The sequence below is a fragment of the Harpia harpyja genome, unplaced genomic scaffold (assembly GCF_026419915.1).
Source record: "Harpia harpyja isolate bHarHar1 unplaced genomic scaffold, bHarHar1 primary haplotype scaffold_39, whole genome shotgun sequence".
In the NCBI taxonomy this organism is placed as follows: Eukaryota; Metazoa; Chordata; class Aves; order Accipitriformes; family Accipitridae; genus Harpia; species Harpia harpyja.
In genome coordinates this window covers 1,154,394-1,182,067 of record NW_026293320.1, presented here as the reverse complement: position 1 = coordinate 1,182,067, position 27,674 = coordinate 1,154,394, and the positions used below count along the sequence as shown (strand labels likewise).

At 56.5% G+C, this 27,674-nt stretch overlaps 2 protein-coding genes and 1 non-coding gene across 3 annotated transcripts; 2 read left to right on the top strand and 1 right to left on the bottom strand.

The window, feature by feature from the left end:
* The first annotated feature begins 744 nt into the window (after positions 1–744).
* On the top strand, positions 745–14,691 carry LOC128138343 (antigen WC1.1-like). The gene is made up of 15 exons (XM_052779640.1): positions 745–798; positions 1,631–1,681; positions 2,070–2,176; positions 2,220–2,518; positions 2,669–2,977; positions 3,331–3,642; positions 4,604–4,930; positions 5,016–5,330; positions 5,679–5,993; positions 6,487–6,549; positions 6,634–6,959; positions 7,676–7,850; positions 8,595–8,690; positions 11,631–11,719; positions 14,617–14,691. The coding sequence occupies exons 1-15, from the start codon at positions 745–747 to the stop codon at positions 14,689–14,691; spliced, it is 2,913 nt and encodes a 970-aa protein (XP_052635600.1).
* On the bottom strand, positions 12,995–13,067 carry TRNAF-GAA (transfer RNA phenylalanine (anticodon GAA)). Its single transcript has one exon. It is a non-coding gene; the product is annotated as a tRNA-Phe (tRNA).
* A 4,246-nt stretch (positions 14,692–18,937) lies between the features above and the next one.
* On the top strand, positions 18,938–19,855 carry LOC128138342 (olfactory receptor 14C36-like). The gene has a single exon (XM_052779639.1). It carries the CDS (start codon positions 18,938–18,940, stop codon positions 19,853–19,855), a length of 918 nt encoding a protein of 305 aa, XP_052635599.1.
* Positions 19,856–27,674: the final 7,819 nt, after the last annotated feature.

Here is a 27,674-nt window from a genome sequence, read left to right as displayed (position 1 = left end):
GGATGGGGACAGAGGGACTCGTGTTCCCTCAGGTGCTGTGGCTTCTCCTCTGGGTGCAGATGTGCAGGGGTAAGTGCCGGTTCCCTCATCCTACTTCCTGGGGCCAGTGGGATCGTAGGGATCCCTCTGGGAATGCGGTTCCTTTCCAGGCTCCCCTGAGACAAGGGTCAGAAGGTGTTCAAGCCCATGGACCTTCTCTCTTTCCCTGGGCCTGTCTGTGTTTATGGCAGCCCATGCCTGGCTGCATTTATAGACACCCCATCCTGGGTTACCTTTTTGGCACCCCTTGCTCCCCAGTGCTGTACTCTTGAGGCTGGCGGTGTCCCAGCTGGTGATGGCAGCACTCAGTGATCCCCAGGGCACAGCCAATCTCTAGGGTGCCCTGGAGGGTTTGTGTGCTGCTCGCTGCCCCCAGGCTCCAGGGGAGCCCCGACCCCAGGAAGGCAGTTTGTGCCCCACAGAGAGAAGGGAACGGGGCTGTCTGCACCCACAGGTGGCAGAGAAGTTTCCTTCCTAGGGGCCCTGGCCAAGCACAGGGGCTGGGCTGATGTCAAGGGCGAGGAGGGGACATGCATTGGGGTTATCCTTGGCGTTGTCTCGGTGCTCCCTGAGGACATGGAAAGCTCGGGGTGTGGTGTGGGTTTGGGTGGTGCCAGGGCAGGTGGTGGGCAGGGGAAGCTGTGGGCCTGGGGGCACGGGGCTGTGCAGGGTGTGCTGGGCTGGGGAGGAGATGGTTCCCTGGGGATGGCCTGGGGGCGCAGTGTGGAGGTGGGCATGGGGCTGTTGGAGTGGAAGGAGGTACCAAGGGCTGTGAGATGGTGAATGGCCCAGCAGGGCTGGCGTTGGGCACCCCCAGCCTGCACAGCCCGTGGGGAGAGGAGGGGCTCCCACAGCGGCCCGGGGACAGCGTGGAAGGGGGAGGGGTCCCATGCCGGTGCCTGTGACTCCGCGTGGGCAGGGGGGCTCCCAGACCTGCAGTCTGGGGCTCGGTGTTCTTCTGACTGGTCCCATGTTGGTGTTTGAAGGAGCTGCGGAGGTGAGGCTGGAGGGTGGCAGCTGGCGCTGTGCTGGAAGAGTGGAGGTGAAACAAAAGGGCCAGTGGGGGACTGTGTGTGGTGTCTTCTGGGACATGAGTGATGCTGCAGTGGTTTGTAAGCAGCTGGGCTGTGGATCTGCTCTTGAAGCTCATCAGGAAGCACGCTTTGGGCCAGGATCTGGCCCCATTTGGATGGTTGGTGTAGAGTGTGATGGCACCGAGTCTGCCCTGTCTGAGTGCACAAACACAGAATGGACTCGAAAGTACTGTGATCACGGTTTGGATGCTGGAGTGACGTGTTCAGGTAAGGGGCCAGCCCATTCCCTACCTTTGTGGCCAGGATGGGGGAAGGGACCTGGCTGCACCTTCAGGGAACAACGGAAGGGTACTGGAGCAGGTCCCGGTGTGGCCAGGCACACTGCCGAGCTGTGACTATCATTGCTGGTTTCCCTGAGGAAAGCCCCGGGCGAACTCACCACTGCCTGGCCTGGGACGTGGCTCAGCCCACCCTCCATCGGAGCCTCCGGCTGGGAGATGAATGCCGCGCCCTGCTCCGCAGTCTCCTTTGGTTCCCATCTTTCTCCTCCCATTCAGCCAGGACCTGTCTGGCAGCACCGAGGACCAGGTCTCACCATGGCAGAGGCAGTGAGAGCAGCTCACATGGCCGCCCACAGTCCTGAGGAAGGGCCCAACATGGCCAGGGACTTTTGGGTTGTGTCCCCTGGCAGACATGAGTCCCCCAAAGAAGAAGGGCTGCTTAGAGGGGAGGAGCACTGGGCTTGGGCAGAAGAACAGGGTGGCCCGTGGCCACTTCATTCCTCTTCCAGGCTCACCCCATGAGAGGCAGCCCACAGGGAAACAACCCTGTGCAGGCAGTGCTGACCTGCTGCCCAGCCTCTCCTGCCCACCCCAGCCCCTGGCTGCCCTGGGGATTTGCCAGCACTTTCTGGTTCTCCTTGGTGCCCGTCCTTGCACTGGGAGCTTGTGTCAGCCCAGGGCTGCTCCTTTGCCCGCTCTCCTGCCCTCTACCCAGCTGTTGGCCGGGGAAGTGCACACCTGGCAGCGTACTCTGGCCCTGGCTGAGGACCCCCTCCCCAGTCAGGAGCTGGAGCCAGGGGCTGGTGAAGACGGCGACAGCAGGTACACCTGCACCGCATCTGTACCCTGTCCCCTCTAATAGCAGTGCCTCAATGGCCCAAGAACCACCTGGGAACGGGGTGCATTTCCAGTGGCTCCAAGGGGTTCCTAAGCCTGGCTGCGAGCTTGGTGGGGGAGAGCAGGCTGCAGCAGCCAACAGTGCCTCGGCCCGCCTCCTTGGGCTCAAGTGCTCTGGGTGCTGCAGTGCCTGGGGCCAGTGTCAGGCAGCCCAGGGTCTGCAGGATGGCACCAGTTTGTACAAGCGTTTCCTGCGGCTGGGGGTTTGGGAGAGGAGGCAGCCCCCAAGAGCCGTGCTAATGCCTGAGGAGCAGCAGGAGGGCTCTGGTGTGTTTGTGCCATCAGCACCCAGTGGGAGCTGCTGGGATGGTTGCGGGGCTCTTTGCCTGCAGCCACCTTAGAGATTAGGTGGCCTGTGGTCAGGTAACTAACTGCCAGAGGGCTCTGGGAACTCATGGGGGTCTTTGGTTGCTACAGGATTTGTCCAGCTGGTTGGAGACAACAGCCCCTGCTCAGGACGAGTGGAGATCCGTGATGGGGACCAGTGGAAAACCGTCTGTGACTCAGACTTTGGTCCCAAAGCTGCCACCGTGGTCTGCAGGGAGCTGCAGTGCGGCACAGCCCTGTCTGTCGCTGGGGCAGCTCACTTTGGAGAAGGGGATGGTCCCATCTGGGACAGAGAGCTGCAGTGTGTGGGGAATGAATCCCTTCTTGCTTCCTGCCCCAGGGGATCCCCAAGGGGCGAGCCCTGCTCCCATGCAAAGGATGTCGGTGTCACCTGCACACGTAAGGACTCAGGGTAGGGGGTTCAACACCGGGGGTGTGCTGAGGACGGGAGAGCAGGGCAAGGACTTGTGCTGGAGGGGAGGACAGAAGGGGTGATCATAAAATTATGGAGTGGTTTGGGTTTGAAGGGACCTTTAAAGGTCATCTAGTCCAGCCGCCCCTGGAATGAGCAGGGACATCTTCACCTAGATCAGGTTGCTCAGAGCCCCATTAGACCTGACCTTGACTGTTTGTCTGCAGCCCTAAAATTGTGCAGAAGGAGGAGAAAGGAAAGGCGTCCATTTGGCCTCTCCTCTACCTCCCGAGGGAGCAAAAGCACAAGTCTGTCCTTTCTCACCCTTCTCTGTTCCCAGAGTTCACAGGGTTCAGGCTGGTGAACGGCAGCACGGAGTGTGAGGGGAAGGTGGAGGTCCAGGTGCTGGGGACCTGGGGCACCCTCTGTGCCTCCCACTGGGATCTCTCGGACGCCCATGTTCTCTGTCGTCACCTTGACTGCGGGTTTGCCGAGTCCATTCCCAGGCCAGGTCATTTTGGGAGAGCCACCCACCCCTTCTGGAGAGACTCATTTCACTGTGACGGGACTGAAGGCCACCTGGGGCAGTGCCCAGTGACTGCTCTGGGGGCCTTGTGCTCCCACGAGAGCGATGCTTCTGTCATTTGCTCAGGTGAGCGCTGCTCAGGGAAAATGCTGCGTTAACTCCATTTGCCCCTTGGGTGTGACGTGGCCACCCAAAGCAGGGGACCCCATGGCAGCATGAGTGTGAATTTCTCCCTGGAGAAACCCTGGCTTCACCAGCAGTGGTCTGGAGAGCTTTGTCTGCTCAGACTGGCTGCTCTGATGTGGGAGAGCTGAGTGCTGAATTGGAAGAGGTGTCTCTGGCCCCTGGGGCAGCAGCTCATGCCCTGGGGCCACTGCCAGGCCTGGGCTTCTCTGCTCTCGTGCTGCAGGACAGGGCTGTGGGGCTCTGCTCCATCCCTCTGGCTGCAGACAGCCCTGTCCTAGCCCCACAGAGTCCTTCTCAGAGCCCAATCCCACACCCGCAGGGGCTGCTCGGGTGCCCCTGGCAGCAGCAGCAGCAGCAGCAGCAGCAGACCTGGGATACGAGCTGCAGAACAGGGTTGGGCCCTTGCTTCTAGTCGGCGCAAGTCCCAGACTTGTCCTGTTTGATCAGAAAGGCCCCCCTCGCTCTGCTCCCTGCCAGGGACACAGGCTCCCAGTCCATGATCCCCAGGGATGCAGAGGGGCAGAGACGTGTGTGCAGTGCCCCATGTCTCAACGGTGTCGGTGTCAGCGCCGAGGTTCGGCAAGGCTTTTCCTGGCGCTGCCTGTCCCTGGGTAACTCCACTGGTTGCTTCTCCCTCCTGTGGGAGCTGCCCCAGCTGCCTCAGCAGGGACGTGTTGAAGTGGCCCTACCCCAGCAAAAGCAAAGGCAGTGTCTTGCTCAGGAAGGCTCAGGGACTGGGAAACAAATGCTGTGGAAACCTGCTCCTGAAGCTCACTGCAGAGGGCTGGGGCCGGGCGGGTGAGCTTCAGGACACCGTGAGGGTCCCAGAGCTTTGAGAGGCACTGCAGGTTTCTGGATTCTCTGGTGCTGCTGAGGGTTGGGGCATGGCTGCTTTCCCCAGGCCCAGCTGACTCCGCGTCCCTGCGGCTGGTGGGTGGAGGGAGCCGGTGCGACGGACGAGTGGAGATCCTCCAGCGTGGGACGTGGGGCAGAGTCCTGGATGACCAGTGGGACGTGCAGGAGGCCAGCGTGGTGTGCCGGCAGCTAGGGTGCGGAGAGGCAGAGAAAGCCTACAACCCCCCAAAGCCCCAGAGAGGGATGGGTCCCGTGGGGCTGCGAGGGGTCCGGTGCGCAGGGCACGAGGCCAACCTGACCCTCTGCAACACCTCCCTGCCTGAGAGTTCACCGGTGGCAGGGACTGCAGAGGATGTGGGGGTCGTTTGCTGGGGTGAGTGACACTGCAGAGGCCCCCCAGGCTCTGGGCTGTGTAGGCACTGGCCCCTGACAGCAGCTGGGGTTTCTTCCCACTGCAGGGAGCCGGCAGGTCCGGCTGGTGAATGGGCCCAGGCGCTGTGCTGGGAGAGTGGAGGTCTACTACCAGGGCAGCTGGGGAACCATCTGCGATGACGGCTGGGACCTGTCGGATGCCACCGTCATTTGCCACCAGCTGGGCTGTGGCAGGGCAGTGCAGGCAGTTGGCTCCGGTCGGTTCGGGGAAGGCTCTGGTCAGATCTGGCTGGATGGCGTGAACTGCTCCGGGGCCGAAGATTCACTCTGGGACTGCCCAGCAGGGTCCTGGGGGCAGCACGACTGCGGGCACAAAGAGGATGCAGGAGTCGTCTGCTCAGGTCTGTGCCGGGAGCTGTGGTGGGAGCCCATTGCCCGGGGAGACCAAGACGAGGGGAGAGCTGGCAATGGCCGGGGCTGTTCCTTGGCTGCCTCTGAGCCCCTGCCCAAGCCCATCCCGCAGACACCCACGCACGCATCCCTTCAGTCCCACTGGGGAGCTCGGCTGTCCCCAAGGGTAAGCAGGGAGGGCAGGGTTTTCTGTCCGTCGGGGACTTCTCTCTGCCAATGGGTGCAAGGGGGACTTGCTGGCCATGCCTTTGCCTGCCTGAGGGTCTGGGGCTGTTAGGGGCATCCCTGCTCCCACAGCCCCAGACCAGCCTGTTCCCCTTTGGGGCCCTTCCTCCCAGAGTTCGTGGCCCTGAGGCTGGAGAACAGCAACAACTGCTCTGGGCACCTGCAGGTTTTCTATAACGGGACGTGGGGCAGCGTTTGCTCCAACTCCATGACTCCCAAAACGGTGTTGCTGGCATGCAAGGAGCTGGGCTGCGGGGATGAAGGGTCCCTAGAAACACAACGGCCCTACGGCAGGACGTCTGGCCCCACCTGGCTAGATCACGTGCAGTGTGGGGAGAGAAACAGCTCCTTCTGGCAGTGTCCTTCGGCTCCCTGGGATCCTCAGTCATGCGATGACCTGCAAGATGAGACCCACATCACCTGCAATGGTAATTCTGAGCTACCCGGGCACCAAGCTACCCGAGCTACTCCCCAACTCCTGCTCCTTCCTAGGCAGGGTCAAATGCAGAGACAGCCCATAGGAAGTTTTGCTTTATGTGCCAGACTCTGCTGCTGCTGGTCACAAAAAATGGGATTTCAGGTCTCAGAGCCCCACACCTTCACCAGCAGTTGCCAGCTGGGCTCGCAGCAGCGCCCAGGGGAGGCGGAGGTGTCTCCAGGCAAGGTCTCAGAAGAGACCAGCCACGGCTCCGAGGACTGTCCCCTCCATGGACATCCTCCTGCTGCTCTGTGAAGCAGGGTCCCTTCTGGGGCTGAGCAGTCTGGGTCCCCCACATTGCCAAGCGTGTCCCCCAAATGACCGGGGTTCAGCTGCTGCCATGAGTGAGGTTGCACGGGGAGGCACGAGCAGAGCTCAGCCCTGCTCTCTGCTGCATGACCCCCCCTTCAGCAGCCCCTTCACGGCAGCATTTCCTTCTGCAGGGAGACGGCCAGAAACACCCCCATCCCTGGGGACTGCGTGCCCAGACTCCACAAGCTGCACAGGTAGCTGCTCCTCCGCATGCCCCTCTCACCCGGCAGGCCTCTGCCTGCTGTCCCGGTGCTGTGGGAGGTCTTTGCCTTCTCCAGACAGGGAGAAGATTCGTGCCGTGGGAGGTGAGGACGGGTGCTCGGGCAGAGTGGAGGTCTGGCACCGTGGCTCTTGGGGGACGGTGTGCGACGACTCCTGGGACATGCGGGATGCTGAGGTGGCATGCCGGCAGCTGGGCTGTGGCCCCGCAGTGTCTGCCCTGCATGAGGCTGCGTTTGGGATGGGGACGGGCCCCATCTGGCTGGAGCAGGTGGAGTGCCGGGGGACAGAGCCGTCTCTGCAGGACTGCTGGGCCCGGCCTGGGGACAGCGGTGCCTGCCGGCACAAGGAGGACGCTGCCGTGAACTGCTCAGGTGAGCAGCAGGTCTGGGACCCTTGCTGGGGTATTGGCAAGGAGCTGGGGAAGATGTTTTCCCCACTGGGTCCCATCACAGCCCCAGAGCTCCCGAGAGCCAGGCCATCCCTGCAGAGCATGGGAGCCTGGTGCCAAGTGGGCAGCAGCCTCTGTGGGGCTGGATGTTGTCCAGCTTCTGCCCGCAGGGCCCTGCAGCCCCCAGGGGCATCGGCCAGGCTGCCTGCGTCATCCTGCCCAATACCCAGAGCAGGGCCCTGGGCTCTGTCCCAGCCACCCTGACCAGCCCCACAGGAGGGGCGATTTGGGTGCGATGTGTCAGGGATAGATGTGCACGCGCGCACACACACATACACACACACACACAGAGTGTTTCAGAGAGGATGCTTGGTGGTACCCTCACACCCATCCTCTCAGCCCAGCTCTCCTTCTCCTCTGCAGCTGCACCCAGGACAGCAGCACCAACCCCCCAAGCAGGTAACCTGTCCTCTCCACCAGCACTGGGTCTTCATGGGGCCAGGCTGTGACCCACAGCCAGAGGGAAGGGGCTCCTTGCTGGGGTGTGAAATTCCCCCAAAAGAAGTACCGGGGCAGTGGTGTGGGGTTTGGGGAGGGCTGTCATTTACCCAGTGGGGTGGGAGCTTCCCCATCACTCACACCCTGGGGTCCCTCACCACCTTTTCAGTGGGGGTCAGGACCAGTGTGTCCTGGCCCCACACCTCCTCCAGGCCTGGTGCTGCCTGTTCTGTGTTCCTGCCCGTGCAGATCCCACGCGGGGCCATCCAACCAGCAGTGGGAGAGTCTCATTGCCCGTCATCATCTGCATCGTCCTGGGGGCCCTTCTCTGCCTGCTCCTGGCCCTCCTGGCTGGGCAACTGCGAAGCGCCAGGGCTGGGCGCAGAGGTGGGTCCTTCCCCTGCGGCACCGGGGGAAGATGCCTCCCGGCAAGGCCAGGGATGCTGTGAGGTGCCAGTGAGTGGCACAGGCAGAGCCGGGAGGACAAGGGTGTGCTCTGCCTTCATTCCCAAGTACCGCCCCTTTGACTGCCTGACCGTGGGCCACCAGCAGCAAGGGGTAGAGAGTCCAGACACGGGGGGAGTTAGGGATGGGGCAAGGACAGAAATGGCAGAGCTGGGCTGGGGCAGAAGGGAGTAGGGAGGAGACAGACGAGGACGTCACTCTGGAAGCGCTGTGGGCAGCTCTGGAGGGGGCTCTGGGGCAGGGGAGATGCCAGGAGGAGTGTGGGACAGCAGGGGCAAGGCCCATGGTTTCAGGCCCCCAGGCTGCTCCTCTGTCCAACCCTGACCTTCTCCCGGCAGGGCAGGGGCCATTGCTACAGATCCATGGGCAGAGAGGGGGAGAGGAAAGGTGGGAGCTGCTCCAAGCTCAGCACCAGGGACCTGACCCAGGGGCCAGAGGGGCACAAGGGCTGTCTCTGAGGGGACAGTGCGAGGGTGTCACTGCTCCAGACCATCTCCATGGGGACGTTGCCCTCACTGAGGAAGTGGTAGCGGCAACCAGACAGTGCAGCGGGGCTGTGCTGCGGCAATAGCCTTTTGCTGGCCCAGGGGACCAAAGCTGGGGGGGCAGAGCGGGATCCTGTCCCCTCTCTGCCTGTCCCTGGGCCAGCCCTGCCACTGTCCGCAGGCTCCAGGAGAGCTTGGGAGCCCTTCCCTGAGGCCGTGTATGAGGAGATCGGTTACAGCCCGGCGTGGGAGAAGCAGGCGAGGTTCAGTCGCTCAGGTGGGTGTGGGTCCCTCCCAGGGGGCACATCTGCCAGGTTCTCTCCACTTGCCCCCCACTCAGGGCTGACCCCCTGCAGTCCCATGGCCAATGGTCCCTGCAGCACTTGGGCTGTGGGGTCTGTGGGGAGAGCAGCCAGGTCCTGGGCCCAAGAGAGGAGCTTCCTCCCCACCAGTTCCTCCCATCCAAGTGGGGGACAGCCCCTCTCTGCCTGCCTCCGCACCCTGGGTGACACCTGAGGGCTGAGGGAAGGTGCTGTCCTGGGGTAGCTCTGGGAGTCCCTTTGAGATGGGGTTTGTCCCAGGGCGGCAGGATGAGTCCTGAGCCCTCCTCCTCACTCAGCCCTGGCTCTGTGGGTCCCCTGTCCCCAGAAGCACTGACCACAGTCTGGGTCAGCAGAGTGCACTCCCATAGCACCTGCTGCACCTCTCTCCAGGCTCCTATTCAGAGGGCTTCCTGACCAATCTGCAGCCCTACCCTGGGGACAGCGAGGAGGAGGATGGTCTGGGGTCAGCACCAGGTAATAGGGTGTGGGAAGGAGTGGATGCCTCCTCCCTGCAGGCATGTGAAGAACAGCAGTGTCACTGTTGAAGTTGGAGAGGACATGGGGGTCTCCTGTGGTGCTGCCAACACCACCGTCTGAGCCTCGTGTCCCTGCATATCCTCCCAGCCTCTGCTCTGCATGTGTATCTTCTCATTGTCACCAGCTCCCCTCTCCTTGCAGGCATCCCTGTGCTGCCCGGAGGTGACCCAGTGGATGGCTATGATGATGCCAGGGAGGTTTCTGACCCTGGGGAGGATCCTGTGTCTGGGCAGGGAGAGTGGGAGATGCCCAGGGCACCAGAGGAGGGAGCAGGGCCCAGGGATGCAGCTGGAGGTGAGAGGGAAAGATAGCGCTGCCAGTTCCTGGGGTGCCATCCCCAGTGCCGGATGAATTGGTGCTGTCCTGAGAGAGAGCCAAACCTCCTGGTGTGAAGGAATGTGTCCCGGGAGTTTTTCCTGGGTGTCTGCAGGTGGGAGAGGGAGCGGAACATCTCAGGACTGGTGAGGAGAAGGGAGGAAGGTGATGTAGAGGCCAGGAGGGGCACCCCATGGGGCAAATGGGCAATGGCCTGCCTTGCTGCTTGCAGGGGCAAACCTGCGCTCCCAGAGAAGTGCTGGGGCCCCTGGAGCTGAGGCAGATGCCTGGTCCCTGTCCCCAGAGAGCACAGGCTATGACGATGCTGAAGAGGGGTCTCAGGCACATGCCCCTGAGGACACAACGGCTGTGACACCGGAGCTCAGTGCACAACAGTCCCTGTTGCCAGGGCAAGCAGAGCCCGTCCCTGCCGTGGGGCTGGGTGCAGCCAGGAGGAAGGAGAGGTCTGTGCAGCTGGGAGAGCCGTGAGCACCAGGGAACCGTCTCCCTTTTCCCACAGGCAGCAGAAGCAGCTGGGCATTTCCTCTATTTTTAAGACCCTGTTTTTACGCTGTTCTTATTAAAAGCCTTTGGGGTTTTGAGCCAGAGCTGGTGCTTGCCTGCCCAGGTGTCGGGGTGTCTCCCTGAGACTGACTGGGGGGAGAAGAGCACAAAGACATGGCGGTAGGGAAGGGACACATCTCAGGGACAGCAGTCTTGGGGTCAGGCTGTGGGGCTGCAAGAGCCCATGGTCCCTGGGGAATATTCCTGCTGACAGTTCACACCCGCCAGCCACAGTGTGATGGGTTAACCCTGCCTGGATGCCAGGTGCCCACCAGAGCCGTTTTATCACTCCCCCTCCTTCTCAACTGGACAGGGGAGAGAAAATATAACAAAGAGCTTGTGGTTCGAGATAAGGATAGGAGAGATCACTCACCAATTACCGTCACGGGCAAAACAGACTCAGTTTGGGGAAAAATTAACTTGATTTATTACAAATCAACCAGAGTAGGGTAATGAGAAATAAAACCAAATCTCAGAACAACTTCCCTCCACCCCTCCCTTCTTTCCGGGCACAACTTCACTCCCAGATTCTCTACCACCCCCCCAGCAGCACAGGGGGACGGGGATGGGGTTTACGGTCAGTTCATCACACGTTATTTTCTGCCACTTCATCCTCCTCAGGGGGAGGACTCATCACACTCTTCCCCTGCTCCAGCGTGGGGTCCCACCCATGGGAGACAGTCCTCCACGAACTTCTCCAACGTGGGTCCTTCCCACGGGCTGCAGTTCTTCACGAACTGCTCCAGCATGGGTCCTTTCCACGGTGTGCAGTCCTTCAGGCACAGACTGCTCCAGCGTGAGCCCCCCACGGGGTCACAAGTCCTGCCAGAAAAATCTGCTCCGTGGGCTCCTCTCTCCACAGATCCGCAGGTCCTGCCAGGAGCCTGCTCCAGCGCGGGGTTCCCACGAGGTCACAGCCTCCTTCGGGAACTCACCTGCTCCGGCGTGGGGTCCTCCACGGGCTGCAGGTGGATATCTGCTCCACCGTGGACCTCCATGGACTGCAGGGGGACAGCCTGCCTCACCATGGTCTTCCCCACGAGCTGCAGGGGAATCTCTGCTCCGGCGCCTGGAGCATCTCCTCCCCCTCCTTCTTCACTGACCTTGGTGTCCGCAGGGTTGTTTCTCTTACATGTTCTCACTCCTCTCTCCGTCTGCCGAATACCGCCGTCCCAACTTTTTTCCTTCTTAAAAATGTTATCACAGAGGCGTTACCACTATCGCTGATTGGCTCGGCCTTGGCCGGCGGCGGGTCTGTCTTAGAGCCGGCTGGTATGGGCTCTCTCGAACACAGGGGAAGCTTCCAGCAGCTTCTTACAGAAGCCACCCCTGTAACCCCCCCCACTACCAAAACCTTGCCACGCAAAACCAATACACACAGCTTCCATCAAAATGGTCCTTTGCAATTTCCCGTCATGCACCTCAGCAAGAGCACCCATCTCCTCATCCCGGCATTCCCTGGTCGTTCTTTCCCCTAGGCCCTGCCTGGGCCATGCTGGTCGAACACGGCCGAGGCCGTGGCAGAGCTGCCGTGCTGGGGCGAGCCCTGGGCTGTAGCCCCACAGAAGTGAGCCCTAAGTTTTCCATCATGCCATGAACACCCTGGCCAGCCCCAGGGTGTATCATGGCCCATGGATCACCTCCAACAGTGGTTAGGAGGCAGCTCTGCTCCCCACTGCCCTGGCACAGGGTGCTGAGCCACTTGCTGGGGCACACGGGCTGGGATTGCCCCTTTGATGGCTCTGCCAGGACCCCAGTCTCCATGGGCTGCTCCTGCTGCCTTGGGCCCTTGCAGACCCCAGCTGCTCATGAGCAGCTCTTTCTTTTTCTGGGCAGGGACTGATGGCTGTGAGGGGCTGCAGCTGGGCTGGGCAGTGCAGTCTGGTGGGTGAGGAGGTTTGAGTAAGGGAACTGGGGACTACTGAGACACTTGTGCTGTGGGCCCTGGGTCTGGTACTGGGGGGATGGAGAACACAGAAGTGTATGCGATGCCAGGACATGCAGAAGAGGGTAAATTTGGAGAGTAAAAATAACATGGAGTGGTTGAGCTGGGGCTGTTGTGAAGACACAGTGTGAGAGTTGGTGACCTTCCATGCTGGACCGCAGGGAAGCCACTGCTGGCATTTGTGTCCCAACTTGTGCCCTTGCAGTAGGCATGAACTGATGCAGAGCGATGTTCATGTGGGGCCCCAGAGGGATCCCGCTGTGCTCTGTATCTCCCTGCTGATGCCCAGAGAGGAGCACATAGGTGTTTCATCAATCATTGCAGCGGGGCCAAGAAACTCTGCTCGAGACAGCGTGTGACTAAATAACACTGGTGCCCAGGCACTACAGTGGCTGATCCTCAGCACGGCTTTCTCAGCTGTCCTGGGCACATCAGAGGTCTCGCTGTGACAGACCTCTGGAGGGAGGATGCTGCCATTGAGGCCTCAGCTCCAGGGAGTGCCTCTCCCTGGGACTGGGGGGATGGTGGCCTCAGGTCCGGGAACTGAGGACCAGGTGGAGGAGGTGTATGAGGATGGGAGCAGTCTGTGCACCATCGAGAATGACAAGCAGGAGAGAGAGGGGGTCTTTGCAGAGACCCCGCAGAGGAAAGATCCCAATCTGTGTGGAGCAGGGAAGGAGGGACAGCTGGAGAGCACCCCAGAGGAGCACTGAATGGAGAGTCCTGCCCAGGGGGAGGCTGGGGACTGTTGGTGCTGGAGGAAGGCTCCTTCTTAGCCACAGATCTGCAGCTACAAGGCAGGGACAGTGCTCTGACAAGGGGTGAAGGAGCAAGCAGGGCTGGGGCAGGCTGGAAGGTGGCAGATGGGCTGTGCAAAAATGAAAGGGAGCAAATCACTGCTGAAGCCCGGGGTTGAACCAGGGACCTTTAGATCTTCAGTCTAATGCTCTCCCAGCTGAGCTACTTCAGCCCTGCCCCAGCAGCCCTTGTCCGTGCCAGGCCACAGGCTGACACGCAGGAGGAGAGCTCCTCAGGGAGGTTCCCAGGGAAAAGCTGTGCCCAGCCCTGGGCAGAGGGGACCCGGCCCCTCCCTGTCTCCAAGGCCAGCTGGGCTCCAGGTTTGGTGGAGGCCCGCATACACTGGGTGTGCCAAGATGTATGTGGGCCTTGTACAAACGTGACAGTGGCAAAGAAACGTGGGCAGACCAGGCATGTGCAATTGCAAAGGCGGAGGGTGGAAGAAGTGTGGGGCTGGTGGAGATAAGGAAGACCTTATCTCCTTCCCCATGGAAGGCCTCTCCCCACCCTTTTCTCCCTTGCTCAACTTCCCTCCTTAGCTCACAACTCTTCTACCTCCTCCCCCCTGAGCAGTGCAGGGGGTGGGGAATGGGGGGTTGTGGTCAGTCCATACCAGTTCCTCTTTGCTGCTCCTTCCTTCTAACACTTTTCCCATGCGGTCCCTACTATGGGCTACAGTCCTTTGACATAAACCTGCTCCAGCATGGGCTCTCCTCAAGCCACCATTCTTTCAGGAATTATCCAACGTCTCTAGTGTTGGGTTGTCCACAGGCTGCAGGGATTACTTTCTCCACTGTGGTCTTCTCCATGGGCTGCAGGAGACCGTCTGCTCTGGCACCTGGAGCACTTCCTCCTTCTTCACTGACCTTGGTGTTTGCAGGGCTGTTTCTCACACTTTTTCTCCTCGCTTCTCTCCCACTCTAGCAGTTGTGTCCTTTCTTAAATATACCTTCACAGAGGTTCCCCCAGCTTTGCTGATGGGCTCAGGTTTTGGCCAGTGGTGGGTGCATTTTGGAGCCAGCTGGAACCAGATGTGTCTGGCATGGAGGCAGCCCCTCGTCTCTCCTCACAGAGCCCTTCCCTGCACCACCCCTGCTACCAAGATGTGGACATGGACACCAATAGACAGTGGAAACCTTTGACTTGCTAAATGACATCCCCTGCTCTTCCCTCACCAAGAAAAACAGTTTAGTCACTGGGGAGGAAGAAAGAGAACAGAGAGGGCCTTGATGCTGCGCAAACACGGTTCAGCAATAGCTACAACATTGGTGTGTTGTCAACACTCTTTTGGTCACAGATCCCAGACATAGCACCATAGGGACCCCCATGAAGAAAATTAACTCCACCCCAGCCAAAACCAGTACAATGTGCCTGCAAATATTTCCAGGCTTAGCTACTCCATTACCTTCCCAGGGAGAGAGGTAAGGCTGATTGGCCTGCAGTTCCCTGGGTCCTTCTTGGACATAGGAGGGACATGTGATTTCTTCCAGTCTTCAGAGGACTGTATTGAGGACTGCACACCTGAACTGAGGCAAGAGGATTCCCACCACCTATGGGTTTGTGGCAGGAATCGGAGGGAGCTGAGTCCCTGGGATGGATGCACTCGACTCTTTGGCCAAACTAGTGGTAGTTTGGTTCAGGCTCCGAAAGAGGTAAAGGCCTATGTATAACAGGACCAAGAACCTCTCTGGTTCCAAGCTATTCTCTGGAAACCCACACAGGAAGAGAGTGACATGGTGAACTTTGATGCATATGGGCTTGGAAACTGGAACAGCGAGCATGCGATTAACACATGAATGGCAGGTGTTTCCTCCATGGCTCATTTGTCAAGGAACAAAGAAAGTTGTGGGTACAAGGAGTCTCATGCATACCTTTTCCATTGCATGTAATTTGACTGCAAGCCAACCACTTTAGGCTTTAAATAAGACAGCCTAAGTGAGCCTTCTTTGAGCTCTCCCTGCTAAGCAGCTGGATGCATGGCAGTGCTCTCCGCTTGAGCTGGGACATCTCTCAAGGTTCTCGAGGCTGAAAGACTTCTTACCATCTGCAGATCTTTGGGAAGTGACCAATATCACATATAACCTTGTATGATAGTGCTCTATACAGCTTTTGTATTGGTACCTTTGATTCTGTGTTGGTAATTTTGAATCATTTTTATCTCCTTTGTGCAGTAAGTGATAGAGTGAACCTTGCGATCAAACGTTGTTAAGGTTCAAGAAAACCACTTTTGCTGATACTTCTGGCAGTGGTTCTTTAAGCAGCCTAAATCGCCTGTCTGCTACAAATTGGTGTGCTTGGCAGAATTCTAAATCAGGATCTGTGACAGGACACCTTAGTGCAGCCATACAATATATAAAGGCGGCTTTTAAGAAGATGGAGAGAGACTTTTTACCAAGGTCTGTAGTGACAGGACAAGGGGTAAGGGATTTAAAATAAAAGAGGGTAGATTGGATATAAGAAGAAAATTTTTATGGTGAGGGTGCTGAGACATTGGGACAGGTTGACCAGAGAAGTTGTGAATGCCCCATCATTGGCAGTGTTCAGGGTCAAGTTGGATGGGGCTTTGAGCAAGCTGATCTAGTGAAAGATGTCCCTGCCCACGGCAAGGGGTTTGAACTAGGTGGTCTTTAAAGGTTCCTTTCCAACCAAAACCATTCTATGATCCTATGAGTCTGTGATTCTATTCTTATCAGCTTCCCTCTTCTTAGTATCAGGCAGGTGAGTAGAGGTTCAGAGAGAGGAGAATAGCCCGGGGCTGAGAACACAGGCACAGGGGAGGGCACCCTGCTGTGATCTGCTTCCCAGCCCTGCATCACCACGGGTGTAGATGGCATGGCCTTGCATCAATGCCGTGGTGCTGTCATTCAGGTAGTGGCACATAGTCACCGGACCCCTTTGGGAGGCCCTGGGATGTCTGCCCCCCACCAGCTCTAAAAGGGCATGGCTTTCCTGGAGGTTGGGTGCTGTGTTTGCCTACTGAGTGGAGTTGTGTTTGGCACCCAGGCACCTGGCATGGCACTAGAGGCTTTTCGGATATTTTACAAGGCACATTCTGGTGCCCTAAACATCTGATGTCATTGTGGGTGCCCAAGATCTCTCCATTCCCCCTCTGGCCCTCAGCTGATGCTCAGGGAGGAGGTGGCTATTCTCAGAGACTTTCCATCAGGGCTTGCAAACAATTGCACATGTCTTGGACCACCTCTGGCACCTCAGTCATCACAAAGTATCTGTATGTGAGCACCTGAGTCCCCAGTGACTAAAGTTAAGGGGCTCAGAGCAGGGCTCACACACTGGCAACTCTTTTGTGCACACCTGAACTGAAGCAGGAGGGTTCCCAGCTCCTCTGGGTCTGTGGAGTCAAAGCACGGAGCTGAGTCCTGCTTCAACCCAAGGGCTTCCTGGTCAGGATGAGAAGCCTGCATTGCCTCAGCTGAATCCCTGGCCTGCACAAGGGAAGCCAAGCCCCTCCCTGGCCCTGTCTGTGTGTCCCTTTTCTTGTGGTTGAAGAATATTGATGTCCAGAGGGGAACGTTGCACCTGTCACAGAGAACCGCACTCTGGCAGGGCAAACCATGCTGCTGGAATCATCAATCTTTCTCTCTACTGTTGGTGATTACTTCAGGTGTTTTTGCAGCATGCTCCCCAGGGGTGTCCCCAGTGCCTTTCAGGAGCTGTCAGTCCCAGAGCTCCAGAGACATCTTCAGGGAGCCCAGAGCAGGCAGAGGAAATGGTGCCTTGGGCTGGTCCTCTGCTGCTGGGCTGGGCCGGGCTGCTGGGCTGGAGCGAGCTCATTACAAGGAGACAGCACTGCAGAGAGACAGCTCTGCCCAGGAGCAGCTCCTCTGCAAAGCGCAGCAGGGCTGAGGGCACTGCCTGCAGGCACCCAGGGGAGAGGAGTGAGGAAGAGGGAGGTTAAAGGCAGTCAGCAGTTGGAGGACAGAGGAGGGCTTGTTGCAGGACACATCTTCACACGGTAGGTCTCTGACTGCAGGGCAATGCACAAGAGTATCCTGAAGGGATCTCCAAAAGCTGGCACAATCCACAGCTTGTGAGCTCTCTAAGTAAAACTCACAGTTTCTCTACAGCAGACAAGAAGGATGTGCTCCAGAGCAGGAATTCCCTGCTGCACCACCAGAAGGACAAGGCATGACAGCTACCTTTTTCCAGGGATGGCTGCAGGGGTGTGAAGGCATTTGTGCAGGGCACCCCCCTGAGCTGTCCTTTAGAGCAGGGTGCCTCTACCCCAGGGGGCTGTGTACCGGGGCACAGTGATCAGGAGGTCTGCTAGGAGGCTGTTAAAGTGCCTTGTGCCACTGCTCTGCCTATGGACAGCACCCCCTTTTCTGGACCCATCAGGGTTGTTCTGAGCTGCCCTTTTGCACCTGCAAACAAGAACATGCACCCAGCCAGTGCTCTGCAAACAGGCAGCTTTCTGTAGGGCCAAGATGGGTGTGCAAAGGTTGGGATGGGGTCTGTGAGTGCTGACAGGGAAAAGAAATGGGATAGGAAAACATCTCCCAGGAAAAAATCTCCAGGCAACAGGAATATGATCAGGGGATGAGAGGAAACAAAATGCAGAAATGTTGTGGGAGGGAGCATTCAGAAAATTCTTTATGATCTCCTCCAGTGCAGACCCCTTCCTCTCAGCAAACGCTTTTGGCTCCTCTCCCTCCCAGCAAAGCCTCTGCCCTCACAGCTGGGGGGTACATGGCATGAACTATCTCCTCAGCAGACAGAGCTCCAGCAGAGCCGTGGGTGCAGCTCTCCAGCCATGTGCCCATTTCCCTCTGCAGAGCTCAGGGCTGAGAGCATCTGCCTGGCAATGCTGGTGTCTGGGAGGAGGTCTGAACAGCTGAGTAAGCAGAACTTTCCTGAGTGCCCAGCTGCCTCCCTGCTTGCCTCTCTCAGCCAGACCCTCACTGTATTTTCCCATGTTTCTCCAGTTGTCTGTGTTGTTCTATTGTTATTTCATCCTTGCTGTCAGGCTCTCTGGGAATGGGAGTTTCAGCTGCAGAGTCACACTCTGACCTTGTGGGTCCTCCTATGCAGGTGTGTCCATGGAAATGAGGTGTCCCAGCTTTCACCTGTGGGGCTGTGGGCAATGCAGTCTGTGGGGCTGGGGAATGAGCTGGTTTTCCCTGGATTACATGCAATCATTAGGACATTGGCTATCTCTTTGGGGTGGCTTTCCAAGCTCTGAGCTGTCCTTAAGCATGAAAATCTTTCACATAGCATCTTTTTGTTATCTGAAAGCCCACAAAGAGAAGTGTGGAGATGCTATGACTGAGGAAATGCTGTTGGGATGATGAAATGAGCTGTGTGTGTCCTTGGCTAGAAACAGGGTGCTGAGACCTTGAGAAAGGGTGAGGCATTTAGTAGTCTGCAGTGGGTCCCTCTCCTTTCAGTAGTGTCTGCTGGCTTTTACTGGTACCATGGGAGTGTGATCACCCTCCATCTGAGAAAACTGCAAGCACAAGGTAGCTGGGAACAAGCCCAACCAATTCCATTCACTTCTCAGTAAGCCACAGTGAATCCCGCTGCCTCTCATGTCTCACAGCTGGTCACTCTGAGTGCAGTAGAAATGCTCATGATTTCTGATTTCAGAGAACACTCACAGGGAAGGATGGGGGAAGTAGGTAAAAAACTCCAAAGCCCCTAAAACTTCTTTCTGCCACCCACTTTCTTTAACACTGGGAGTGCAGATGCTGACAAACCCTCCTGTGTTAGGAGTGATTTTATCTGATGTATTCTGAATATCAAGCCCAGCCCCCCCTGCCATATTCCCATATACCCACTGCAGTGGGGCTGGGTCGACTCCTCAAGAGACAATGGGCAGAGGCCCTGCTCCAGCACAAAGAGCGACAGAAAATGAAGCTGAAGACCAAAGGCAAAATGAAAGTTTCTCCTGAGGAAGGAAAAAGGGTGGGTGTGTGGTAGCGGGAGGGTCTATGAGAAATATCTTTGGTTTTACTTAGAGATGTTTCTGGTAACTTGTCACTGCCTTCTCCTCCTTGGACTGTCCCCCGTGTCCAGAGGACGCATATGCCCAACAGCAGTTCCATGACTGTGTTCCTCCTCCTGGAATTTGCAGATACGCGGGACCTGCAGCTCTTACACTTCTGGCTCTTCCTGGGCATCTACCTGGCTGCCCTCCTGGCCAACGGCCTCATCATCACCGCCGTAGCCTGTGACCAACGCCTCCACACCCCCATGTACTTCTTCCTCCTCAACCTTGCCCTCCTCGACCTGGGCACCATCTCCACCACTGTCCCCAAATCCATGGCCAATTCCCTCTGGGACACCAGGGCCATCTCCCACCCAGGATGTGCTGTTCAGGTGTTTCTGTTTAACTTTCTGATGTCAGCAGAACTGTATCTACTTACCATCATGGCCTATGACCGCTATGTTGCCATCTGCAAACCCCTGCACTACGGGACCCTCCTGGGCAGCAGAGCTTGTGTCCACATGGCAGCAGCTGCCTGGGGCAGTGGGTTTCTCAATGCTGTGCTGCACACTGCCAATACATTTGCACTACCATTCTGCCAAGGCTATGCACTGGACCAGTTCTTCTGTGAAATCCCCCAGATCCTCAAGCTCTCCTGCTCAGATGCCTACCTCAGGGAAGTTGGGGTACTTGTGGTTAGTGTCTGTTTAGTCTTTGGTTGTTTTGTTTTCATTGTGCTGTCCTATGGGCAGATCTTCAGAGCTGTACTGAGGATTCCCTCTGAGCAGGGACAGCACAAAGCCTTTTCCACCTGCCTCCCTCACTTGGCCATGGTCTCCCTGTTTATCAGCACTGCCATATTTGCCTACCTGAAGCCCCCCTCCATCTCCTCCCCATACCTGGACCTCATGCTGGCAGTTCTGTACTCAGTGGTGCCTCCAGCTGTGAACCCCCTCATGAGGAATCAGGACCTCAGGGATGGCATTAGGAAACTGATTACATGGACTTCTATTTAGCTCCGAGAAACGTCCCATCTCTCCACAAATGACTGCCAGGTTATTCCACACCAGTCCTGACCTTTTTTTTTTGTTCTCTTTATTGTTATTGTAATTGTTATTCTTAATTTATAATATTTCTACAGTAATTTTTGGATTCCTTTTGCTTCTACAGAGGTATGAACCCCCTCTTTCTTACCTGGAGCCTCTCTAAAGGTGTCTAATGCTTGTTGAGAGCTGAACACATTACAACATCTGTGTAATAAAATGAGATCTCTTCTGTGCTGCGTGTGAACACTGGGCTTGTCTTCCAATATTGCTGTCAGGAGTTGCTCAGGGTTCTGCATGACTGCAGGAACAAAAGCCTCTCAGTCGACTTGTGACCATGTAGAGATCAAGGATTGGATTTAGGACTCACCCGTCAGTGTCTAGTGACAGTGGAGGCCATGGCTGGTCACTGAGTGACATACCCAAGGCTGTCACATGTCAAACGGGGCAGACAACATCATTCTCAAGAGGAAACTGGAGCTGCCTGGAGATCCCCCAGGCTCTCCAGGGACAGACTGTGCCGGAGGTGGGCAGTGAATGTGAGAGAGCACCCAAGGTGGAGTCACCGAAGGTGAAGTGCCAAATTGGTGTATCCACAGGGAAACAAGGACTCTGCAATCCCAGAGGAGGCAGCAGGGACCATGCAGCAAGCATAAAGGAGTCTGGAGAGTGATCAGTGTCACCCCCATTCAGTGGAGACCCACTCATCTCTAGTGTTGATGGAGATGAAGGCTGTGGGTCACTCAGAATTGCTCTGTCAGGGCTTGCAGGCACTTGTACATGTCTCGGACCACCCCGGCACTGCAAATCCAGCAGGCCACACAAAAGCGTGAGTAACTAACTGCCACCCTCCATCCCCACTGATTAGAGAAGGAGCTCAGACCAGGTACTCGCATGCAGGAGCTTCTTTTGTGCGCATCGTCACTGCAGCAAGAGGGTGGGTCTGTGGGGTGCATGGGGGAGCTGAATACCCATCCCCTCCGAGGGTTTCTAACCAGAGGCTGGATATCTGCGCTAGCTCAGCGGAGTCACTGCCCTACAGAAGGGGAAATGGACCTCTTGCTGTCACTGCCTAGGGACAGAAATGGGGGTTAACAGAGGGGGAAATCTCCATCTCTTTTAGACACCTGTTCTCTGTGAAATCTTGCTCTTGGAATTAGCTGCCCTCCACTCTTTGGAGAGGGAATTCAAGGACGCAGTGAGAAAATTGAGTTCAGAGCCATTTTTCATCTAGAATGCCTTGCCCAGCCCTATGCAGTCATGGCACCCATGGTATCTAAGGGCAGGTCTGCAATCTGCTTGGTTTTTCTTGTTGCAGTCTCTGTCATACTTGCAATCCTACAGAAATGTTTGGATTCATCCCAGCTGTGCTAATGGTGAAACCTGCTGTGTCTGACCTAGAAGCATTCTGTAAATGCTTACAACATTATCACAGCTGGCTCCCCAGTGCTATGTCTTTAAAAAGTGGTGTCTCAGCACCACAGAGACCTTCAGTGCAGGTCCTGAATACCGGGCTATAACTCAAAAGATCATGAAAGGACATTGTCATTGAGCTGCACCCTAAAAGATCCTCTGGCTTTCGTTAGGTTCCCCACTGACCTGGAGGATGAGCTCAGCACCCTAGTGTGATCTGTTGGGGACCCACGTCTGGATCCAGGGCTCAGGTGTCAGTGCCTAGCGCAAACAGAGTTGGAGAGCTGTCTCATGCTTACCTGCCTTGGGCTGCCACACGTGCTATGGGCTAATGGCCAACACTCATCCTTTCTGGAGGTGAATCGGGAGAGCTCAGGGGATCTGAAGGGACAGCGTGTGCCCAGGAGTGAGTGGGGAGCTTCACAAAATGAGGGACCACCCAAGGCGTAGTCATAAAAAGGGAAAACACTAGATCCAAGTGTGAAAAGGTAATGGAGGGCTCTGCAATCCCAGGAGGGGCAGCAGGGACCCAGCAGGCACAGGGAGGGAGGCTGGAGAGTGATTCATGCACCCTCAGTAAAATAAACTTGGCCTGGATCTAGTGTAGCACCCAAACACCTCTCCTGCTTCTGGATTAAATAAGAAAGAGAAATCCATTTCTGCACATGGCAGTTCAGGGCTGGCTGCTCTGTGGCTGGAGCAGCAGGAGCTGATGGAGGGGTCCCAGGGTCCCCAGGACCAGGGCTTTTGCACTGTCCTGGGGAGCGGGGCTGGCAGTGTGAATGGGGGGAAGGCAAAGGCTGTCTTGGTGAGGACTTTCCTGGATACAAGGGAGTCATTGGCCTCCATTTCCTCATGCCGTTGCTGGCCTGCAGTTTGGGGCTGACATGCCCTCCTCCCTGATGCCCCTGCTCCCCATCTTCCTGGGACTGCTGTTCCCTTCAAAGGAGCTCGGGCTTTGCTGGGAGATCCCAGAGCTCTGCAGCTCCCTGTGGCGGGTACCAGGGAGAGCTGGGAATGGGGCTGAGCTTGTCTGAAAAATGGAGACGAGCATCGAGCCCTTCAGTATGACTGGGGACTATGGGCTAACAGCATGGTACTCATGGTGCAGAGCCAGCACTTGCTGGAGAGAAACCAAGTGTAGAAGGTGCAGAAGAAAAGCTTGGTCTGATCCCTTGCTCCGTGGACACAAGGAGAAGCTGCTGCGGGACACTCGTTGCAAGGCAGCCCCTCACATCACTCATCTCTAGTGCTGGCTGTGATTTGGTACATGGCCAGCTCCATCCTCCGGCACATCTCCATATCCTGGATAAGGAAAAAAGGCCAGCCCAGCGTGGCTTGTCTGCTAGACTAGACGCCAAGAGGTCCTGGAAGATGGCTGTGTCTTATGCCTGTGTGAGATGCAGCTGGGGTTGACAGGGACTGGGTGCTCACGTTCCCACAGTTTCTGCTAGGAGGCTTGGGAAACTGGGAAACCTCAGGCAGAGGAAAAAGGTGCTGAATACCTCAGGTCTGTACATGCCCTTGGTTACAAGGTCCCCTGCCCCACTGAGCAGCAGGTACACATTTTCCTTAGCTCCTGTCCTAGCTTTTGCTATGGATTTACTTAGAGGAGCTGTTCCGGTTACCTACCCCTTGCTGGTTCCAGCTCCAGCTAAGCTCTAACTAGAGTTGCCCCGACTCTACCCCTGCTTGCACAGACACAGTCTCTGCATTCCCCCTGGGCAGCCTGACCCTCTTTCATGTGCCTGTGCACATCCACCCAGCAGCCTGAGCTCAGGTGCTCCTGCCAGGGTAGAGGTGGAGGATCACCAGGAGCAGCTCCAGAGGGAGCTCCCCAGGGAAAAGCTGGGCCCAGCCCTGGGGAAACTCTGCCCTGAGCATGAGGAAGGCAGAGGCAGGAGGGCAGGGGTAGGTTGGAAGAAGAGCAAGAGGCTCTGCAAAAGCCCGAGGGAAAACATTGCCAAAACCTGGGCTTCAGCCATGGACCTTTAGATCTTCACTCTAACACTCTCCCCGCTGAGCTTCTTCAGCTCTGCCCCAGGAGCCCTAGTCCCCATGCCAGCCATGCAAGGGCACGGAGAGATATAGAAGACGTGTTCCTCAGGGAAGTTCCTGGGAAAAACTGTGCCCAGCCCCAGCAGAGGACAGCTGGCTTCTCCCTGCCCAGGCCTGCTAGCCAGGCGGTGCCAAGGGCCCATCTCCTGCCACCCCACCTCAGCCCGCTCCTGAAATGTTTCATTGCAGCCCCCAAGGCAGCTGGGGCTGTTTGGGGGATCATGGGCAGTCTGTGGCAGAAGGACGGGACATGGGCACAGCATCAGCAGCGCTGACAGTGGCGTGACAAAACCTGCCTTGGGCAGCACAGCTGAGGCACTGGATGACTGATGCCTTCATGGCCGGCTGGGATCCAGGTTTGTGGTGAATGCCTGATCGATGTTAGGAGTTCCAGGCGTCTTGCGGGCTTCCAGTTCTAATACGATCTTAGCAAAAGCCAGACACATGCAACTACAAAGGCCGAGGGTGGAAAAAGAAGTGTGGAGCTGACGAAAGAGCTCTCTTTGCTGTAGGAAAGCGAGGTCTCAGGGCATGCAGAGTCTGTGCTGGTTCCATGGCTCTCTTGCTTTACTCTTGCAGGAGCAAGACTGTTTTGGTCAAAGGGAGGAGATGACAAGCAGGGTGGGAGAAGACTTGAATACCTCCAGGAACAGGGAGGGCACAGCCTCTCTTGGCAACTGACCTCATGGTGAAAACATTTCTCCTTATCGCCTGGTGCCTTCTCTGCTCCAGCCTGAACAAGCTTTGCTCCCTCCGTCTTGCCTTAGATGGCAAGTGCTCCAGACTGCCCCCAACCCATCGGTCTCATAGCCCTCCGCTGAGCTTGCACCAGCTCATCAGTGTCTTGCCTGCACCAGGATGGGGGACGGGGCACAGGAGACCAAAGCTGGACGCAGTGTTGTCTAGGTGGTCTAAGAAGCTCTGAGGAGAGAGGGATAAACACTTTCCCTCATCTTCTGGCTATGCTCCTCTTCATACAGCCCAGAAAGCTGTTGGCTTTCTTGGCTGACAAGGCACACTGCTGGTTCACGTGCAGTTTGCCATCTACCAAGACCTCCAGGTCATTAATAAAGCTATCAAGCAGAAGAGCTCCCAGGACAGGACAGACTTTGCAGTACTTCACTTGCTCCTGGCTCCAGGCAGAGTGTTACCTGTTCAGGAGGATGCCCTGTCCTCTCTCAGCAGCTGTGGATGAAGCCGCACAGATTTGTATGCGTCAAGTTCTCTCCTGGATCCTTGTGCACTGTTGGGATTTCCTCTCCTCCTTTCCAAGTTAAGAAGAATTTAAAGGTATTTCATAAGAGGAGACAGTCAGACATGAAACTGAGAAGAAAACTACCTTGTCCAAAAAGCTGGAGCTTCCAGGAAGCTTCCAGTTTTAAGGAAATTTTTCAGGAATGGCCACCGGCTCAGTCAAGAGGCACAGGTACTGTCTGCTGTACTGACCGAGCTTTGCTGGAGCTCCTTTCAGGTGTAGGGGGCTGGAGGCAAGGAATCTTTTCCTTTTCCCGCCTCCTCCAGTCAGTTCACGGTGGTGCATGGAGGGAGGCCAAGAGATTGACACAAGAAAGTTCACACCATAGACAAGGGAAATCTTTTTCCTCATGAGGACAGCCAAGCACAGGAAGTGGGTGCCCAGAGAAATAATCCCATTTCCATTCTTGGAGGTTTTCAAGTCGTAACTTAGATCAAGTGCTGAGCAACCAGCTCTCACCCCAGAGTTGACCCTGCTGAGCTGGAGACCTCTTGAGGTCCTTTCCAACCTGAGTGTACTGGTTTTGGCTGGGACAGAGTTAAATTTCTTCACAGTAGCTTGTATGGGGCTGTGTTTTGGATTTGTGCTGAAAACAGGGTTGACAACACACTGATGATGTAGTTATTGCTGAGCAGTGCTTGCGCAGCATTAAGGCTTTTTCTGCTCCTCACACTGCCTTGCCAGCAAGTAGGCTGCAGGTGCAGAAGAAGTTGGGAGGGGACACAGCTGGGAGAGCTGACCCCAACTGACCAAAGGGATATTCCATACTGCATGATGTCATGCTCAGAAATAAAACTGGGGAGGTAGAGGTCAGAAGCAGCTGCTGTTGCTTGGGGATTATATGGGCATTGATTGATCGGTGGTGAGCAATTGTCTTCTTTTGCATCACTTGTTTTTCTTGGGTTTTATTTTCCTCTTTCTTTGAGGGGTTTTTTGGTTGTTTTTTTCTTTTTTTTTTTTTTTTTTTTAGCAAGTTCATCACTAAGCTTGCCAAGTAGAAACAACAGCATGGAGAGAGGGCAGGGAAAAAGTCCAGGATGCCGGTGGGTTGTTCCTTGTGAGGCCCTGTCAGCTGTAGCAAAGTGAGAGTCCATCAGGACAATGGGCATCATGAAGCCATCAAGACAACCAGAGCATAGGGGAGGGCAGTGGAGATGCAGGTAATGGTGACATGATTGGGACCTCAGCTCTGTTAGGGGGCAGCGAGGGACAACTGCTCTGGAAGGCAGAGCTAGCTGGGAAGTGAGGGGTATCCCCAGGTGAGCAGGGAGGGGGCCTCACCAGCCTGAGCTGCCAACAAGGGAGCAGGGCAGGCCAGGGGGCTGGCAGCTGGAGGCAGTTCAAAGCCCAGATCATCTGGCGAGGTTCTGATGATGGAGCAGGTCCAAGGTCAAGCCAGGAAGTTGATCCACAGGTTGGGGTCAGGATGAGGTCTGGTAAGGGTTACTGGGGTCAAGCACAGCCCAGAGCTGCCTCCTCTGCAGCAGGACCTCAAGTAGAGGAGCATAGTGCCTGCATCTCTCCCCCATTGTGCACCTTGCCCTCTGCCGGAGAAAGGGGCTGAAAGAGACTGCCCTGTGATGCTGCTGTGGAAGGTGGTGTGCACAGCTGGGGAAGGTGAAGGGTCTCCTGGGTGCCCATCTGTCTGTCCCTCGGCAGGAGGATGACACTATTGCTCCTTGTTTTCCCCATCTGTGCCTGCTGCTCTTGTTCTAGCTCCCAGGCTCTTTGGGACGGGGCGTTCAGTCGCATTTCAGACACTTGACCCTGTTGGTCCTGGCATGGAAGTGTCTGCATGGAGGTGCCCAAGCCCCCTTCTAACCTGTGGGGCTCCAGGCAATGTAGTCCATGGGGCTATGTCTATAGCCTACATCATATGGCTATGAGTCCTACGTCTTCTTTAAACCAACACTGTGTTATTGTCTTCTTGTGGGACTCCTGCCAGGCTGTAGGTTGCCCTCCAGAAAGGCACAGCTCTCCCTTTGTGATATCTGTGATACCATTGTGGTATTGGAGAGTCCTTGGTTTGGTCATCCGAGGCAGGATACTTATGCATCACACCTTCTTTGTTACTTTCTCCATGTCTGGGCTAAGAAAGGCAGAGGAGTTGGGAGATCTGCACTTTGAAACTGCACTCCTTTTTTAGCACAGTACAGTTTCTGTTTTGGCGGGTAACTCACAAGTGTGACTGCTGTTTAGCTGAGAGCACATGGCAGCACAGGACAAGCCTTATGGTCAGATCAACTTCTGACTGCAGGAAACTACACCTCCATGGGTCTCTACTTTCACTGAGAGCAACAGAAAGGATTTCTACCCCTGCAGAGAACATCTTTCCAGGCTGATGGGGGCATCTCATAAGTAATTAAAGGTAGAACTAGGCCCCTCTGCCACATTCCATGTTGTAGAGAACAGCGTGTGAGGAGCTGCCTCTGTGGATGCACATGTGCATCAAAGCTGCTCACCTCCATTCCCCATGGAGTGACTGCAGAAACGGTACAGACAACACACTGGTGTGAGGACAGGGTCTGTCTCATTGGAATGAAGACCCCTGGAATGGGGTGGGTGACCCCTGACTTCTCATCCCTAGTTATCTCCTGAAGCTGGAGTGGGACCTGGTGGGGATCAGCATGGCGGTTATAGACACAGGTTTAGGCCCACAAGTCCAACAACCTCCAACTACTGCAAATGGGGAGTCTGCTGAAGGCTGGTCGGTATCATTGGGCCAAAGAGAAGGATGTCAGAAATTCAAGGCTGGCCTAGGGGAGATGATACTGTCTTTGTCTACAGCTAGCTTCTGGGATGGTGCAGAGGAGGATGAGTCAGACTCTTCCCAGGTGGGCACAGTGGAAGGATGAGAAGCCATGGGAAAAAGTTGGGCCATGGGAAATTCTGACTAGGCTTAAGAGAAAAGAACCTGCACTATAAGGTCTGTCTGGCACTGGGAACATGCACCCAGAAAGGCTCTGGGATCTCCACAATGGAGACAGTCAAGCCTTAACTACATGTAGTGCCATCAGGTTTTTTGGATTATAACGGATGACTACCAAATACAGGTAGAAAAGGAAG

Bases quoted from the DNA above. Each gene is read 5' to 3' on its own strand.
- LOC128138343 (XM_052779640.1), top strand. From the start codon at position 745: ATGGCCTGGGGGCGCAGTGTGGAGGTGGGCATGGGGCTGTTGGAGTGG. The intron at 5,331-5,678 runs GTCTGTGCCGGG...CCTTCCTCCCAG, and splicing joins TGCAGGAGTCGTCTGCTCAG to AGTTCGTGGCCCTGAGGCTG. The intron at 6,960-7,675 runs GTCTGGGACCCT...CACCTCCTCCAG, and splicing joins ACTGCTCAGGTGAGCAGCAG to GCCTGGTGCTGCCTGTTCTG.
- LOC128138342 (XM_052779639.1), top strand. From the start codon at position 18,938: ATGCCCAACAGCAGTTCCATGACTGTGTTCCTCCTCCTGGAATTTGCA.